This window comes from Rhyacophila brunnea, unplaced genomic scaffold (assembly GCF_057557595.1).
Source record: "Rhyacophila brunnea isolate RB1 unplaced genomic scaffold, BYU_Rbru_1.0 scaffold_2, whole genome shotgun sequence".
NCBI classification, from domain to species: domain Eukaryota; kingdom Metazoa; phylum Arthropoda; class Insecta; order Trichoptera; family Rhyacophilidae; genus Rhyacophila; species Rhyacophila brunnea.
Window position 1 is genome coordinate 54,552,057 of NW_028232859.1, and position 15,006 is coordinate 54,567,062.

Genomic DNA, 15,006 nt, shown 5'->3' on the forward strand with positions numbered 1-15,006 from the left:
TCTCGATCGATCTGTGATTCTTTTTTCCTAGTGCCTATAAAAACCTAAGAGAAATTATAACTATGAGATATATGAAATTAAATACAATAAATCTGAGACTAACTTGTATTGGGAGATGTGTTAAATCAGAGTCGCTATTTTCTTCTACTGTTTCTTTTCTATGATGTTGTGAAAATGTTGCACTATGAATGGCGTTTGATTGAGATTTATATAATGAATATATGGAATGCATTAAAAAGAATAAACTCACCTGTTAAAAATATTATATTTGATGTTCCATCCACATATTTCCGTATTTATGCATGGTGTGTATATGTTTCCAACAATAATTAATGTATCTGTACCTATCGAATTATTTGAAAAAAAAATGAGTACCTTTTAGTGGATAAATGATAATATATCTGAATATAAATATTTTATTTAACAGAATGATAATACATATATATTTACTCTCGAATGGATAATGTTTAAAAGAATTATTGGCAATAAAACAGAATGAAGTGTCTACTGTTGTTTTCTTCAAATTCTGATATGGAAGGTGGACAGAAATTCTGGTGCCCTTGTGATGACGTGCTCGAACTCCATGTAGGATAACTTTCCGTCTCCGTCAACGTCTGCTTCTTCGACAACCTATTAAAACAAGAATTTAGAAAATCAATCACAGGGCTCGAAATGACCGGAGCGCATTGAAGCGCAGGTCCGGTTCATGAAATCTCCGAGATTATCACTCCGTCTCATGGAAAAATATAATTTGACCGTCTAAGCAAAGTCGGACATAATATAACAAAAATCTAATATAAGAAACTATTTGTTTTATTCAACGAATAAGACACGAGATTTGAGATAATATTGATTTGTGTCTTATTCGTTGAATAAAAGAAATAGTTTATTGAATCATTAGCAAGTCTAAGTACGTTAAAAAAAACTAAATAACGGAGTGATCCGTGACGTCAGTTTGTAATTAAGGAATCAATTTTTACCTACCATAATTTAATACACTAAAACCGATAGCCAACATTATAACGCAATTCGATAAGCATTTCATGTAACAATTACTAGTTTAAATCGTCGTAATTAAGTAAAATGCCCGTAGCTTAATTGGAAAAGTACACTGGCACAAAGCCAGCAGATACAGGTTAGAGTCCCGTCAGGTGTCGTATTTTTTCTAATGTGTATATGCATGAGATGTTTTCAAATTATGTATGATCAAAAATCTAATACACCTTTTTTTTTTAAATATACATAAAATTATATAAATACCTATGCTAATATTTTCTGGAAATTATCGAGCGCTCCGGTTCATAAAAAAACCATTTCGATCGCCGCTTGATCACATACATATACCTATATATTTATTTATTTATTTATTTATTTTAAAAAGCCATGTTGCGTACATTATTAATTCAGGACGTTCACAACATGACATTTAAAATAATAAGTACAAGTAATCAGTTAGAGAAAAAACAAGCAAGAGAAAAAAAACAAAGCAAAAAATAGTTTTACACGAAAGAAATAAAATAAAAAAACAACAATAATAATTATGTATTAATCTAATTAAGCCAATCAACCGGACGATTCACAAAAGTGCAAAATATTGATTACATGCCCCCCACATGCATTAAAATGATTGAAATGAAAAAATATATTTATCCAGTTATTATGTATAGTAAGTATTTAGCTTCCGAGCTATTTGTATTGAAGGTGGCAAGAGAGCTAAATAGTTTCTTAATCATTATAATGATTCATATTTCTTAAGAGTCGGTCCATACTTTGACTCATACACAAATTGAAAAACAATATGTGCACTTGCCAGACCCAGGATTCGAACCTAGGACCCACGACGCTATAGACCAATGATACTCAACCTTTTTTTTCTTCGGGCCAAATACATATATTTGTAAAGGAACGGCGGGCCGCATCACTACTGGTGTGACGAAAAAGATCATGAAACCCCCCCTTTTTTACAAAACATTTTTGAGATTTTCAAAATTATGCGTGTTTTTTAAATCAATCGTGTGCAATAGCAACACTCTTATACCAGATCTGATGTGGACCATAATGACAATCCTCTTCAGGTGTCAATATCTGTGCGTCAAAGTCGAAACGAATCTCAAGATATACGATATTCCTGATAATAAATGTGTTTCGGGCCGCACATGAAAGTTTAAAGGGCCGCATGTGGCCCGCGGGCCGCAGGTTGAGTATCGCTGCTATAGACCGACGATTAAACCGCGCAGCCATTGTGGGTGTACAACCATACATTATTATTCAATTTACTTTTTATAATCACATGATTAGTCTATTTATTTTATTATTTTAACGACATTATGAAAAATAAGGTGATGTCTAATAAAATTGATATTTATTATTATGTAATCCGATTATATTATTATTCCAGCGCTACTTTATGTAAATATTTAGTTATTGGATAGAGTTAACCTTATCGGCAATTTGCTGTAACTCCTCATTAGTAAGCTCGCTCCTGGTAAGCAATCTTAAAGCGACTCCCAGATCACCGGAACCGATGAACTTATCTCCATCAAAGTCGTAGATCTTGAAGGCGTAAAAGACTTTGATATCTCTTGGCGCCTGCTCGCTGAACATGGACATCAGGTCGAGGAAATCTTCAAAGGTAAGGTTGCCTTTTCCGTCTCTCGAAAACACTTCGCAGATTCGGCGACGAAATGGATTTTCCTAAATAGACATAACGATGTATTTAATTTATTTACTGGCAAATGTGGGTAGTAAATAATGTCAACTTTTAATATAGAGAGATATTTTTTCTACGTAAGTGTACGTTTTAGTTTATAAATTTTACGTTATAAAAGCAAAACAATAACTAATATGGCAACATCGCTTCCCATGACTGGAATTGTTGTTATTTTTTTTTTTAAATACAATTGCCGCAATTTATTAAAATATGTATGTTTAAATTTACAAACAATGGTAAAAATATTAAAACTGCAAATATAAATAAAAAATACATTCGTATGTAATTTAGCGGTTACCATATCGGTAGTTTAATTGAAAATATACTCACTTCGGATAAAAATTATTCCCAGCATATTATTTATTGTCGAAAAGGCAGCAAGCTCTCAGTGTTTATTTAATAAACACAATGCTTACGGGCCCTTTTCATTAATTTTGTAATTAACGTGTTAATTTGCATTTGAAAAGTAATTAGCAAAAACACAATTTTGTGCGGCCCGTAAGCTATGGGTTAAATGCAAAGCTATCTACATATTAATCGATTATTTTAATATTTGACTAAATAAATCTTATTATTATAATTAGGTAAGTATATAAATAAAATTGATGTCTCTTTTCATTCAAAAATGTTTTGTAATGGGTTTAAATTGAGAAATTATTATTATTAGAAAAGAAGAGTATTATTATGACATTACAGTTATTTGCCAATGCGAAAACAATATAAAATTATAACCAGCATGAAATTATAATTATTAAATAGTCATGAAATGAAAAAAACCTTAATTACTGATAACAACGAATATGAAAAGAAGAAGAGAGTACGTTTTTATGTGAATATTTAAATTTAAATAATAAAAACAATAATAAATTTAACTTATTTAAAACGTCCACAAACATTACAACTCAGCCAGTATTAATTGACGGATTATAAATGAACTCAAGAAGAAGTAAAAATAAATGGATTTAGAGAGCAATCATTCTTCTGGTGGATAAGAATTGCATTGAAAGCAAACCCAGAAGAAAACGAGTCGGAAAATAATGACTCCAATAAATTAATGTTGCCATATACTAGAATACTACAGAAATGATACGTATAAAGTGCTTACATGTAAATTGTACGTGAAAAATTTCATTGTGGCATGATTCGCCATGAACTTTCTTATCGGGAAAGACATGACCGTATACTATACGGTCTCCAATTTTTTTTAGATTCAATATAAACATTAACTCAATTTCCATAGCTTAGATTTTGGCAAAATTCATGAATTCAAGAATGAAAACCTAACCTAACCTAACAAATAATCCAGTATACCTAACGGCTATTTTCAAAATTTATTTGCTGCTGGCTTCCTGTACAGTGTAAACCGATAAGAACCGTATTTTATTTAGGCATGCATTTTATGTCAGTAGGTACTATACGATCCAAAGAGATTGGACGGTCTTTAATATACGGCCATATATTTCCGATACAATATTTCACGGTGAAGTGTGATACTGCGAACTGCATACGTACAAGTTTCCGGACACGGTATAATGTATGCAGCACTCTGATATGAAAACATAGGTACCTATCATAAAATATATGACATTGTCGATTTAACTTTATATTGATGACTACACAAAAAGTAAACATTTTGGATATTCATATAAATGACAATAATCATAAATTAATTTAATTTATCTGACCTATACCTACATTCATAGCTCAGTTCATCGATACTACATATAATTAATTATTTGCCCGATTAAATTCATATCAGCATAATTGACTTGATAATTTGTCGTATCAAATGATATTCATTTTAATTACATTAACTAATAATATCCACTATATAATAAATAATTAATGGAAGAATATAATATAATACCATTAATTTAATAAATAAACTCATATGAGTGTAAGAAACCTGTGTTACGTATTTAAATATATACAAAAAAGTAACCACCCAATATTGTAAGTGTTTTGAATACTAGACTAGCTTTTTTTGTGCAAAAACTTTAAAAAAAAGCTATAATAGATGTCCTGACAAGGGATTTTTTTTCAATTAGGGACGATTTCAGTTATGATTAAAAGAAAATACCTTTCATTTTTTTTCTCTCTCACAAACAAAGTATATCTATAATATAATTTATTTCTATTTTTTTTCAGAAATAAAAATCCGTCCAGAATTAAATTCTTAAAAACTTACTTACCCATTTTATCTTCGAACGATTTTTCCCCAAAAAAAAGTAGACCAGTACAGAAAATTTACCTTCCGAATAGTTTTTTCCCATTCCACAAACCTTTTTACCGAAAATCAGTTGACTTACCAGTATTGGCAGGTGCTACATTTTGTTGATGCCCAGAAATCACAAAAAAAATGACAACCCAGAACTTTATCATTTCATCGATCCAGCGGCCTCTAGGTCTACCTTTTGTACCTCTTTGATACTACTGGATGACTAGATTTGTTCAACGATTGTCTCTTCTTCGAGCTTTGTATCCAGCCCATCTCCATTTGAGGCTTTTATTGAACTCCATTACATCGCAAACCCTTGTGTGCTTCCTTATCCACTCATTCCTCTTTTTGTCCTTTCGCGTTATGCCCAGCATGCACCTCTCCATACCACGTTGTGCTACTCTAAGTTTCTGGATCTGTCTTTTACTTAGGGTCCATGTTTCACACGCATATGTGATTACGGGAAGCACACGCTGGTTTATCGACATAATTTTATCAGTTTATCTTCGTTTTAAACCGAGCATAGATTTATGAATATCAATTGTGCTTCGAACATGCTTGAGTGTGGAGTGGACGAGTTAAACAACAGTTCAGGGTAGCTAGTATATAATTAAATTTAAAAGAACTTGCAACCTAATTATCTAATTAAGTGAAAATATTGCTATTGTATGAACTTCACTATATGTGGTTGATTTAAGGGGGGACAGAATTTCGAAAGAATATTTATTTTTCAAAGTAACCGAATCCAAAGGATTCAAACAATTGCACTTTTCTGAAAATAAAAATTTATGAACTCATATAGCTTGGTGCGTAAGTATTTGCTACAAATAATCGTTAGAAGTAATGGTAAATATGGGTTTATGATAGCTGAAATAAATTATGTAATTTTTAGAATGAATTTTGTCGATGTGGAGAGCGAAGATCAAATCGATGCACGACCCACCACGAGTAGTTGAGATAGCTGGATTCGTTATTAGCAGAAGTCCGAATGTTTCCTCCATGAATGTGATGAAATGTTGGTTTTATTTTTTCACCTTTTTAATGCACTGATAAACCTCTTCGACTGATGAAATCGCATTAAATTATATCAAATGATATTCACTTGTATTAATATAAGTAGTAATATATAAATATGTAATATATTCAATAAAAAAGACGATAAAGATAAACGACTTGTCTCTGCTTAAGTATTAAAGAAAAATTATAAACAACTTGGAATTCGTTAATACTTATAGAATTATCAAAATAAATTGCGCGGGGCGCGCGGCTCGCGGCCGTTTGAAATCTCTAGCGGCCGCGCTACAATTGTGACCGTTACGCCTGTGTAATTTTTCGTAACGAATCCGCCCGGGAGGTCAAGGCAAAGGCATGTATCCATGCTAAAAGACTATGTAACACTGTCCTACGAGACAGTATTAAAAAACACTTATTATTACGAATGATTCACAAACAGTATGACTATTGTTCATTCGCATTAATAAAATACGATTTCTCCTTTTGTATCTTACATATTATTATAAAGGTAATTTAATATTAAAACAATAAACCTTTAATTCGGGAAGTTTCTCGATGTACTCAACTGGGACGTGGATTTTGACTGCCTGATCTTCAGTCATACTCTTGGGAACGAGGTCTGGATTTACTTCTCGGAACCTTTTATGGACTCTGCAATAAAATTATAATGCTATTATAAAAAATGACAATTTAGAAATCCGCGCAGGTATAGTTATGTACTTATTTCATTTTACCTTATTCATATTTATAGATAACATGCCTAGTCCAGTCCAAAATGTATCAGTTCAGTAATCATTGAAAATTATAATTATACCTACACACAAGTGTTTCAAAGGTTGTATAAAAATTATTTACGAACATATAATGATATGTTCTGATACTTGAATTGGATTGAACTTGAATTTTTACATCTTACTTTGACATATTATTTTGTCATATAATACGAAAGGCCGTTGTATCAATGAAATACTTCAGTTCTGCCGAAGTGTGTGGTAACGCAACTGACATAGAATTATATTGGTGAGGCCTTTACTCAACAATGAATTAGTCCAGACTGGTAATGATCATTACATAATAAAAAGAATAAATTTAGTGAATAGATTGTGGAAATAAAAAATAAAAATTATTATAATCAAGCAGCAGAGACTTTCAAAGCTGTTGGATTGAGGAGTAGTAGTATGGCACGATTAACGAAAGCAATAAAGCAGTATGTATTTTGTATTCTGGGACAGTTGTATGCAGAACCTCGACGACAGTATCATGAGACAAACCATAAATCACTCCTTGAGATAATCAAGGACAAACAAAAATAATTCATTGATGCGATTAAGTAAAAATAAAAATATTCAGTCAACAAACTTAATGAAATTTATCGGTATTGATTCAAATATGCTGCAGCTGCTTGTTATTTTGCTTCAAATATACTTTATATCTAAAATGGAAAACCGTTCAGTGATCGGAAATATAATGAAACAAGTGTGGTTAAAATGCTCCCACGATATCTTTGAAAATTTTGAAAACAAAGAAAAAAATATTCAAACAATAAAAGATATCCCTTCGGCTAGAAATACGGTGAAAGATAAAATCTCAAGAAGTCTATTGTAATTTTTAAACTTTTAACGTACTTAGGTAGGTACTTTTGTTTTTTCATTTTTTCCCGATGAAAAACTGTTTGGCACGCCAGACAGTCGAAAAATAATATTTCCGAAATGTTGCCACGCATACGTAAAAAGGCTTGCCAACCCTGATCTAGGTAGACCTGTAAAATTTGACATACAAAATGGTAAAGGGTGGTAAATATTTTGAATATACCTAAGGGTCGCACTTTTCTAGGATTGTTACTGGGTAGCTTGGTAGCTACGTCTATAATAATATCTATCGTCATAAAATAGAACTAGTGGTCTCAATCGATAATGAAGTTCTTGTCACAAAAACCGTTTACATAAGATGACGATAACGAAATGTACAATCTATAAACATATAGATTATAATGAGTAGTCGATATAAAAACTTTCAATCATGCAGTTCACAAATAATCTCTCAATTGAATAATCGTTCCTCGCATACTGTATTTGTCTGCAACCGACGTAAAACTATTTTTTCTTTTATAGTGTTCAATTCATGGTGGAACTGAATTTTATTATTTGATTAATTATTTGTAATTAAATGAAACACAATTTTATAATACTTATTCCACTTTTTAATTAAATTCTGTACCGGTTTCGTTTTCTTCAACGGGACATAAGAGGACTAAACTGGTACAGAATTTAATTAAAAAGTGGAATAAGTATTATAAAAGTGTTTCATTTAATTACAAATAATTAATCAAATAAGACATAAAACTAGCAAAATAATAAAGCCATACTATCAGGAAATATTAAAGTATACATGGAACGATACTGCCCTTCCAAGGAAGAAGGCAGTAACTCGCAAAATTTGTGAAATTGAGTTATGAATGCCATCCTTTAGGTAATTTTGAAAGCTATATATTCTGTTCACTTTAAAATCAGAATTATCACTAAAATACCGTTAAAACCCTTAGTGAAAAACTGGACATCTGCTAAAATAATACAAATTTCTTAGTAAAAAGCCAGTAATTGCACCTATTTATTGCAGTTACTGCTTGTTTATTATTACTTTATTTGTATTTTAACATCCTACTAATAAAAATTATCACCGTTTTTTATTAATTCACAGTACTTAAGTTGGAAAAAACCACATTATGTCATTTATCTCGAAAGTGTGTGAGAGTCAGTTACTGCCTTCTTCCTTAGAAGGGCAGAATAAACAACGATGAAAACAGTTCTGTATTTACTAATCAAATATATACCTATCCATGTTAAAAAATAAACTGAGTAGTTGGACGTAAATATGCTGAACCATTCCAATTACTTGTATTTTTATGGTGCAGTGAAAAAAAATCTTTTAAAACACTAAGGGGGTCCTGTTTAGAAAGTTTGAAAACCGCTGATCTAGGCATAAACACTGGGCATTTGAATGCTTGTGAGTTTATTGTTTTCGACTTGGATGGGTTGCTGGTTGGCACAAAGGCGGCGCATCGCAGTGGAAAATCTATCGACAGAAAACGGAATTAGAATATTTCGATTGAAATCAAAGAACCCTGGTAAAGTGTCGTCTGAGGAAATATCACTGTCAGTTTCGCATAGGTAATACCCACGTAAATATTATAAGATAGTGAAAGTAATTTTCCAGAATATAATGTTCTGTGGAAATTGCAAACATATTTTAAATGAACATTAAAATAAATTATACTTTACATTGACTGTTGACTAGATAATTACTTTTTAATTACCACATTTAAATAGCATGATAATTATATCAAATGGCCACTTTATCGTTACGCTCTGGGCGCGTCTTTAGCGTCCAATGTATTAATACTTTGGACGCTGAAGACGCACCTGGCGCGTAATGACCAGGCGGCCGATCGATGTAATTAACGTGCATTTTAAAGGTGGTAATTAAAAAGTTATACGCACCTGGCGCGTAATGACCAGGCGGCCGATCGATGTAATTAACGTGAATTTTAATGGTGGTAATTAAAAAATCATTATCTAGTCAGCAGCGAATGAGTTGATGTATATTTTTTTATTAAAAAATCAAACAGAAGAAATAGATTCTAAATCATTGGTATCCCATGATTAAATGGTTACATGTAAATTTTACGTAAAAAAAATCACCGTGGTATAGTTCTCCGTGAGCTTTCTTATCGTAAAGAGATGACCGTATACTATCGTATCGTATATATCATATCGACGATATACGATGCTAATAAGATTATATGGGCCTCCACAGAGTGGAGGTTTTTGTATTAACAGATTTTTGTTTTTACGAGAAATGCATGTCAGCCACTTGCTCAACCTATTAGGTCCATACTCTGACGACACAAATTGAAAAACAATATGTGTACTTGCCAGACCCAGGATTCGAACCTAGGACCCACGACGTTATAGGCCGACGTTTAAGCCGCGTGACCATCGTAGGCGTCAATACTATATACCTACTTATACTGTATACTATACGATCTCCAATTTTATCACATTCAATATGAATATTAATTCAATTTTCATTTTTGACAAAATTCATGAATAATTCAAGAATGAAAACCTAACCTAACCTAACAAATAATCCAGTTTATCGGCTATTTTCAAAATTTGTTTGCTGCTGACTTCTTGTAAAGTGTAAAAGAACAGTGTTTTATTTAGACATAAAATTTATGTCAGTACCTACCCACTATACGACCCAAAGAGGTTGAACTGTCCTTAATATACGGCCATATATTTCCGATACTATATTTCACGGTGAAGTGTGATACGGCGAATTGCATATGTACAAGTTTCTGGATACGTGATTAAATATCGAATTAAAAAAATAATATATATTGGTACACGGTAATTAACAGCACTAAAAGCGTCTCAAATTTACCAATACTTATCTAATATAATATTTAATAGCGTCGGTCTATCTTGTTAAAGTAGTAAGGGGTCATCCATATATACCGCCACGTCCTAAGAGATGGAGGAGGTTTGGGTCTAATATATTAATGCGTGTTTGTGAGAGGGGGGGGGGGGTGTAAAATATGACGTCACAAAACCAATTCATTTTTTTCTAAGAATAAAATATTACGTTAGAAAATTTAATTAAATTTGTCGGTTTCATAGAATTGGTTTTTTGACTAATGGGAAGGGAGTTCAAATGTGTGACGTAATTTAGACATAATGTCAAGTATTATCGAATATCTGCCTGTACATAAGATTCTCACACATAGCATAACACATAATAATCATTTCAAAAGCAATCAACAAAAATATCGTAATACGTGTCTATGTCAAGTTTATAAACCCTGTACCTAAGTAAATAGAAAGAATCGTCATTTTGTAGAAAGAGTTTGTTCAATAATTATTGTTATATTTTGTAAAATTAAAAATTATATTTAAAATGAAAATTGGACAAGAAATAGCTACGTCATGAAAAAATGATTTTTTTCAGTGGAAAATGTCCAGCAATAGCGTAGAATTGTTTACCAACTGCGCCTAAAAGCGAAAGATTATGAAAAATACTCATGTGTTTATTATTTTGGATCTTTCTACATATGTAAACGCCTTCTTCGCTTCATGAAAAATCGCCTCTCGTGAATCTCTATTATATTATATTTTAATTCTTTAACCACTTGTTGTGGTAGGTCGATTCTATCGGTAGAAGTGAAAGCTCAGCTATTCCGGAAACTTGTATATTATTAGTCATTTTAGGAGATGTTTTCTACTAACAGCAAGACAGAAACTGATTCATCTCACTGAGAAACATGTCTGAATTTATAATAATAGGCTATAGTTCAGCGCCCAAGCCCTGTTTTCATTTTCGCAACGCCATTGGTCAACGTCAACTATGTTCACTTACACTGATGTCAATTGAATCATAATAGAAACAGTAATGTCATTTTAATGAAACATTGTGTACCATACTGGACGTGCTAAGTGATCATATATTAATTGTTATAATTATATTTTGCGAATGATTCATTTCTATGTAATTTATAAACGTCTAACACGTGCAATGTTATAACGAAAATCAAATTACGATAAATAATTTCGTAGATTTGTATAATTATTATGTTCGTCGAATAGATTATACAATGGTCAGATGCTACTGATTAAAATATAAGTGGAATTAAAATTTCAATCATAAATAATCATATTTAATTCTCATTGATTGAATGAAAGCTTTTAAGCTCGCACAGCTTTGGATCAAAGCTTTCTGAATTTATACAGTAGGTACTTATTAATCTTGATTCTTTGCAAAGTTTTGTAACTATTTCATATTCGACTTTCAACATAATGATATTTAATTAACAGCTATATTAAGTTATCATTTTTCGCCATCCATTAATGATTTAGGAACGTAAAATTATTATTAGGTTTTATAAAATAAATTTGAAAAACCTCAGAAACATACTTATAAATGGCAAGAAGATTAGTTGGGTCGGTAGATAAAATAGTTGACAGCACTCACCCGGAAAGTGCATGATGTGTGTTCGATACATCGTACATGTGGATTTTCTTAAATATTAAAACTAATAAAAATAATGTTACATTGTAAGAAGATACCTAATTTAAATAATTTATTATTTCTATAATTTGAATGATTTTAACTGTCATAAGTAAATAAACATAATAAGTAAAAAAACGTTTTTTTTCGGTTCGGTACATGTTCATTTACTACGGAAACTTACTATTCTAACTTATAATATTAATAATTAATTATGTATAACGAAATTGCAAATTAAAAAAAATAAATATATGCCTATTCGAATGAATCAAAATATCAATCATTTTCAGAACACATACCTTAGTATCTCCTTCCTTGTGAAGAAAGTGCAATCCTTGATGCAATACATAAACATAAGTTCATTCAGGTATACTAACTAATCACATAAGAAAATATAAAATATACATAAATCAATTATTGACCTGATAATCTTCCAGCTGTTTTTCAGTAAATGTTACAATTTTATTACCCATTTTTTTATGTTTGAATCATACCCTTATATTTACTATTTTAATTAACTTTATACGAATTATGTAAATATGCCTATCCGAGGGAAATGCTCACAGTTGACTAACTGATTGGAACGTGTTGCATGTTGAGATAGAAACAAATGAGGAGTGGCATAATGTATTTTCAAATGACCCAAAGGGTGTGTCTTTCCATATTAATTTATAACAGATGTTCGCAACATTCAATATTTTCCTTGAAAAATCAAGAGGTAAACAACGCTGTATGCAATATTGTCCCATACTGACTGTATTTGAAGACAAGCTATATTTTTTTTTAAACTAATAACTACTTACCTATATTCAGGAAGAACATAGTGATAATTATTATTACTATAATCTGCCTGATAGTATAGCCCTATGTGGATTTTGGACAATTACCCCTTAAGGCGATGACTTTACCTACCAGAGGCACCTAGCGGAAAAATACTTGCAGCTAAAATAAAGCTTGCAATTTGAGACATTTTTTTGATAATTTACAATTTCAACTGTAAGTATGTATATGAAAACATTAAAAAGAAAAATATTTTTTATTTTAAGTCAAAGATAGACTTACAATTGTAAAAAAATAATAAAATGTGAATTTTTTGAATTGGGCCCCATCTTTTTATTACATATATTTTATGGTCATATTTATTATTAAATTTTAGTTTATTAAGTTTTCTAACCATCATTTAAGAGATTTTTGACTAATTCATAGTTTTGGTATTTTTTATATTTATTTTAAAAAACATCGATTTTTACAAAAATATAAATGTGTATAACTTGAAATCATTTTTATTTAAGTATATCAAATTTTATTTAGATATGGTCCCAATATTGAAGCTCGATGCCTGACTCACCCATCCTCTGTACATTGATCAGCCATCTAAGCGGTCCAATTTTTTAATTGTGTTTGGCCAAGTGGTTACACTTTACTGTCGGACTTATAATGTCGTGGGTCCAGGGTTCAAATCCCGGGTCTGGCGAAAAAAAAATCCCATGTTGTTTTTCAATGTATATTTGGACCCGAAGAATGGACCTTATATATGTTGAGAAAGTGGTAAACATTCATTTCTCGTAAAAAAAAAACTGTTAATACAACCTTCACTCTGTGGTTCACTCTTAGGATCGAACATGTTTTAAATAAATGGTAGGTATATCATAATAATGTTATTCACAAAATATAAAATTGTTTATATTATAATATCATGAACCGTATTAATTATAAAAACGCTGCTACTGAGAAGTGATGAATACCATACCATTACTCCCAAATCCCAAAGAGCTCTTGAACATCCCTCGCAAGACCAATACTTAATCGGGGAGATAACTTGATGATTCTAATGATCTGAAGGCTGCTGGTGAATAACTGGAGGGAGCATGCAGCATTCAGGAGACAAATTTAAGAGGTCGCTCAGTTAAGGTTGTAGCGTAATTGAAAAATAGTTAAACTTTATTAAGTGTCTATACTAGATAAAGTTTGGCATGTGAACACGTATCGTTTGGCCATAAATAACATCTTATGTGGGGAATAACAGGGGGTATAATTATTAGTCTTTAATGCATAGGTACTTCAAGTCCCTTCTTAATTAATTAACTGATTAATTAGGTATAATGTATACCTACTTAAAAGACGTTTGTTTTCAATTCTTTCGTTAAAATCATGTCATTACATTGCGTTTATATTAAATTTATCATTTGTCTATTGTATGTCTACGGTATTAGCTAGAATGTCCTAGAACCTATGCTAATAATAATAATTGTCGTATTGTACCTACATAGTATTTTTGCATTGATGGATTTGAACAGAATACAGATACAACATAATGCAATGCGAAAATACAAACTCTTGTTAGTAGGTTACCTATTTAGAATCGCAAATCCTTGATTTATATTTTAAATAACTACTTGATCGTTTCTGTAATCTGGATCGTCATAAAAGTATCCACATTTTGATTCAATAAGCAATGTCTAAACATCTTTCTATTTCTGGAGTGTTGGCTATTCCATAAAATTTGTGTTTTTAAAACATATTCTTTTAGGTAGGTAGGTATATAATATTTCATCCCAATACTAATAGCATAACTTCCCGCGGTAAATTAAATTTTAAACTTTTCATTCCACCGATTAGACACCTATTCTATGGTTTGGTTACATGGAAATTGTACGTTAAACATTTCACCGTGGCACAGTTCGCCGTGAGTTTTCTTATCGGAAAGAGATGACCGTAGACTATGCGGTCTCCAATTTTATTAGATTAAATATGAATATTAATTCAATTTTCATCGCTGATTTTGGCAAAATTCATGAATTCAAGAATGAAAAAATAACCTAACCTAAAAAATAATCCAGTATATCGGCTATTTTCAAAATTCGTTTGCTGCTGGCTTCTTGTAAAGTGTAAACGAACAAGAACCGTGTTTTATTTAGACATGAATTTTATGTCGGTACACAATAATATGATACAGACGCTTTCGTAAACGACGGATTGAAAGAAATAATTCGGACACGTG

The 15,006-nt window shown here is 31.2% G+C and overlaps 1 protein-coding gene across 1 annotated transcript; it reads right to left on the minus strand.

The window, feature by feature from the left end:
- Window positions 1–519: 519 nt before the first annotated feature.
- Cib2 (Calcium and integrin binding family member 2) lies at window positions 520–12,478 on the minus strand. The gene is made up of 5 exons (XM_085947144.1): window positions 12,428–12,478; window positions 12,305–12,339; window positions 6,476–6,593; window positions 2,440–2,694; window positions 520–630 (listed from the first exon to the last, which is right to left on the minus strand). The coding sequence occupies exons 1-5, from the start codon at window positions 12,476–12,478 to the stop codon at window positions 520–522; spliced, it is 570 nt and encodes a 189-aa protein (XP_085803270.1).
- Window positions 12,479–15,006: the final 2,528 nt, after the last annotated feature.

Bases quoted from the DNA above. Each gene is read 5' to 3' on its own strand.
- Cib2 (XM_085947144.1), bottom strand. From the start codon at position 12,478: ATGGGTAATAAAATTGTAACATTTACTGAAAAACAGCTGGAAGATTAT. The intron at 2,695-6,475 runs GTTTATTGTTTT...ATGTCTATTTAG, and splicing joins AGAAACTTCCCGAATTAAAG to GAAAATCCATTTCGTCGCCG. The intron at 631-2,439 runs GTTAACTCTATC...TTGTTTTAATAG, and splicing joins TACAGCAAATTGCCGATAAG to GTTGTCGAAGAAGCAGACGT.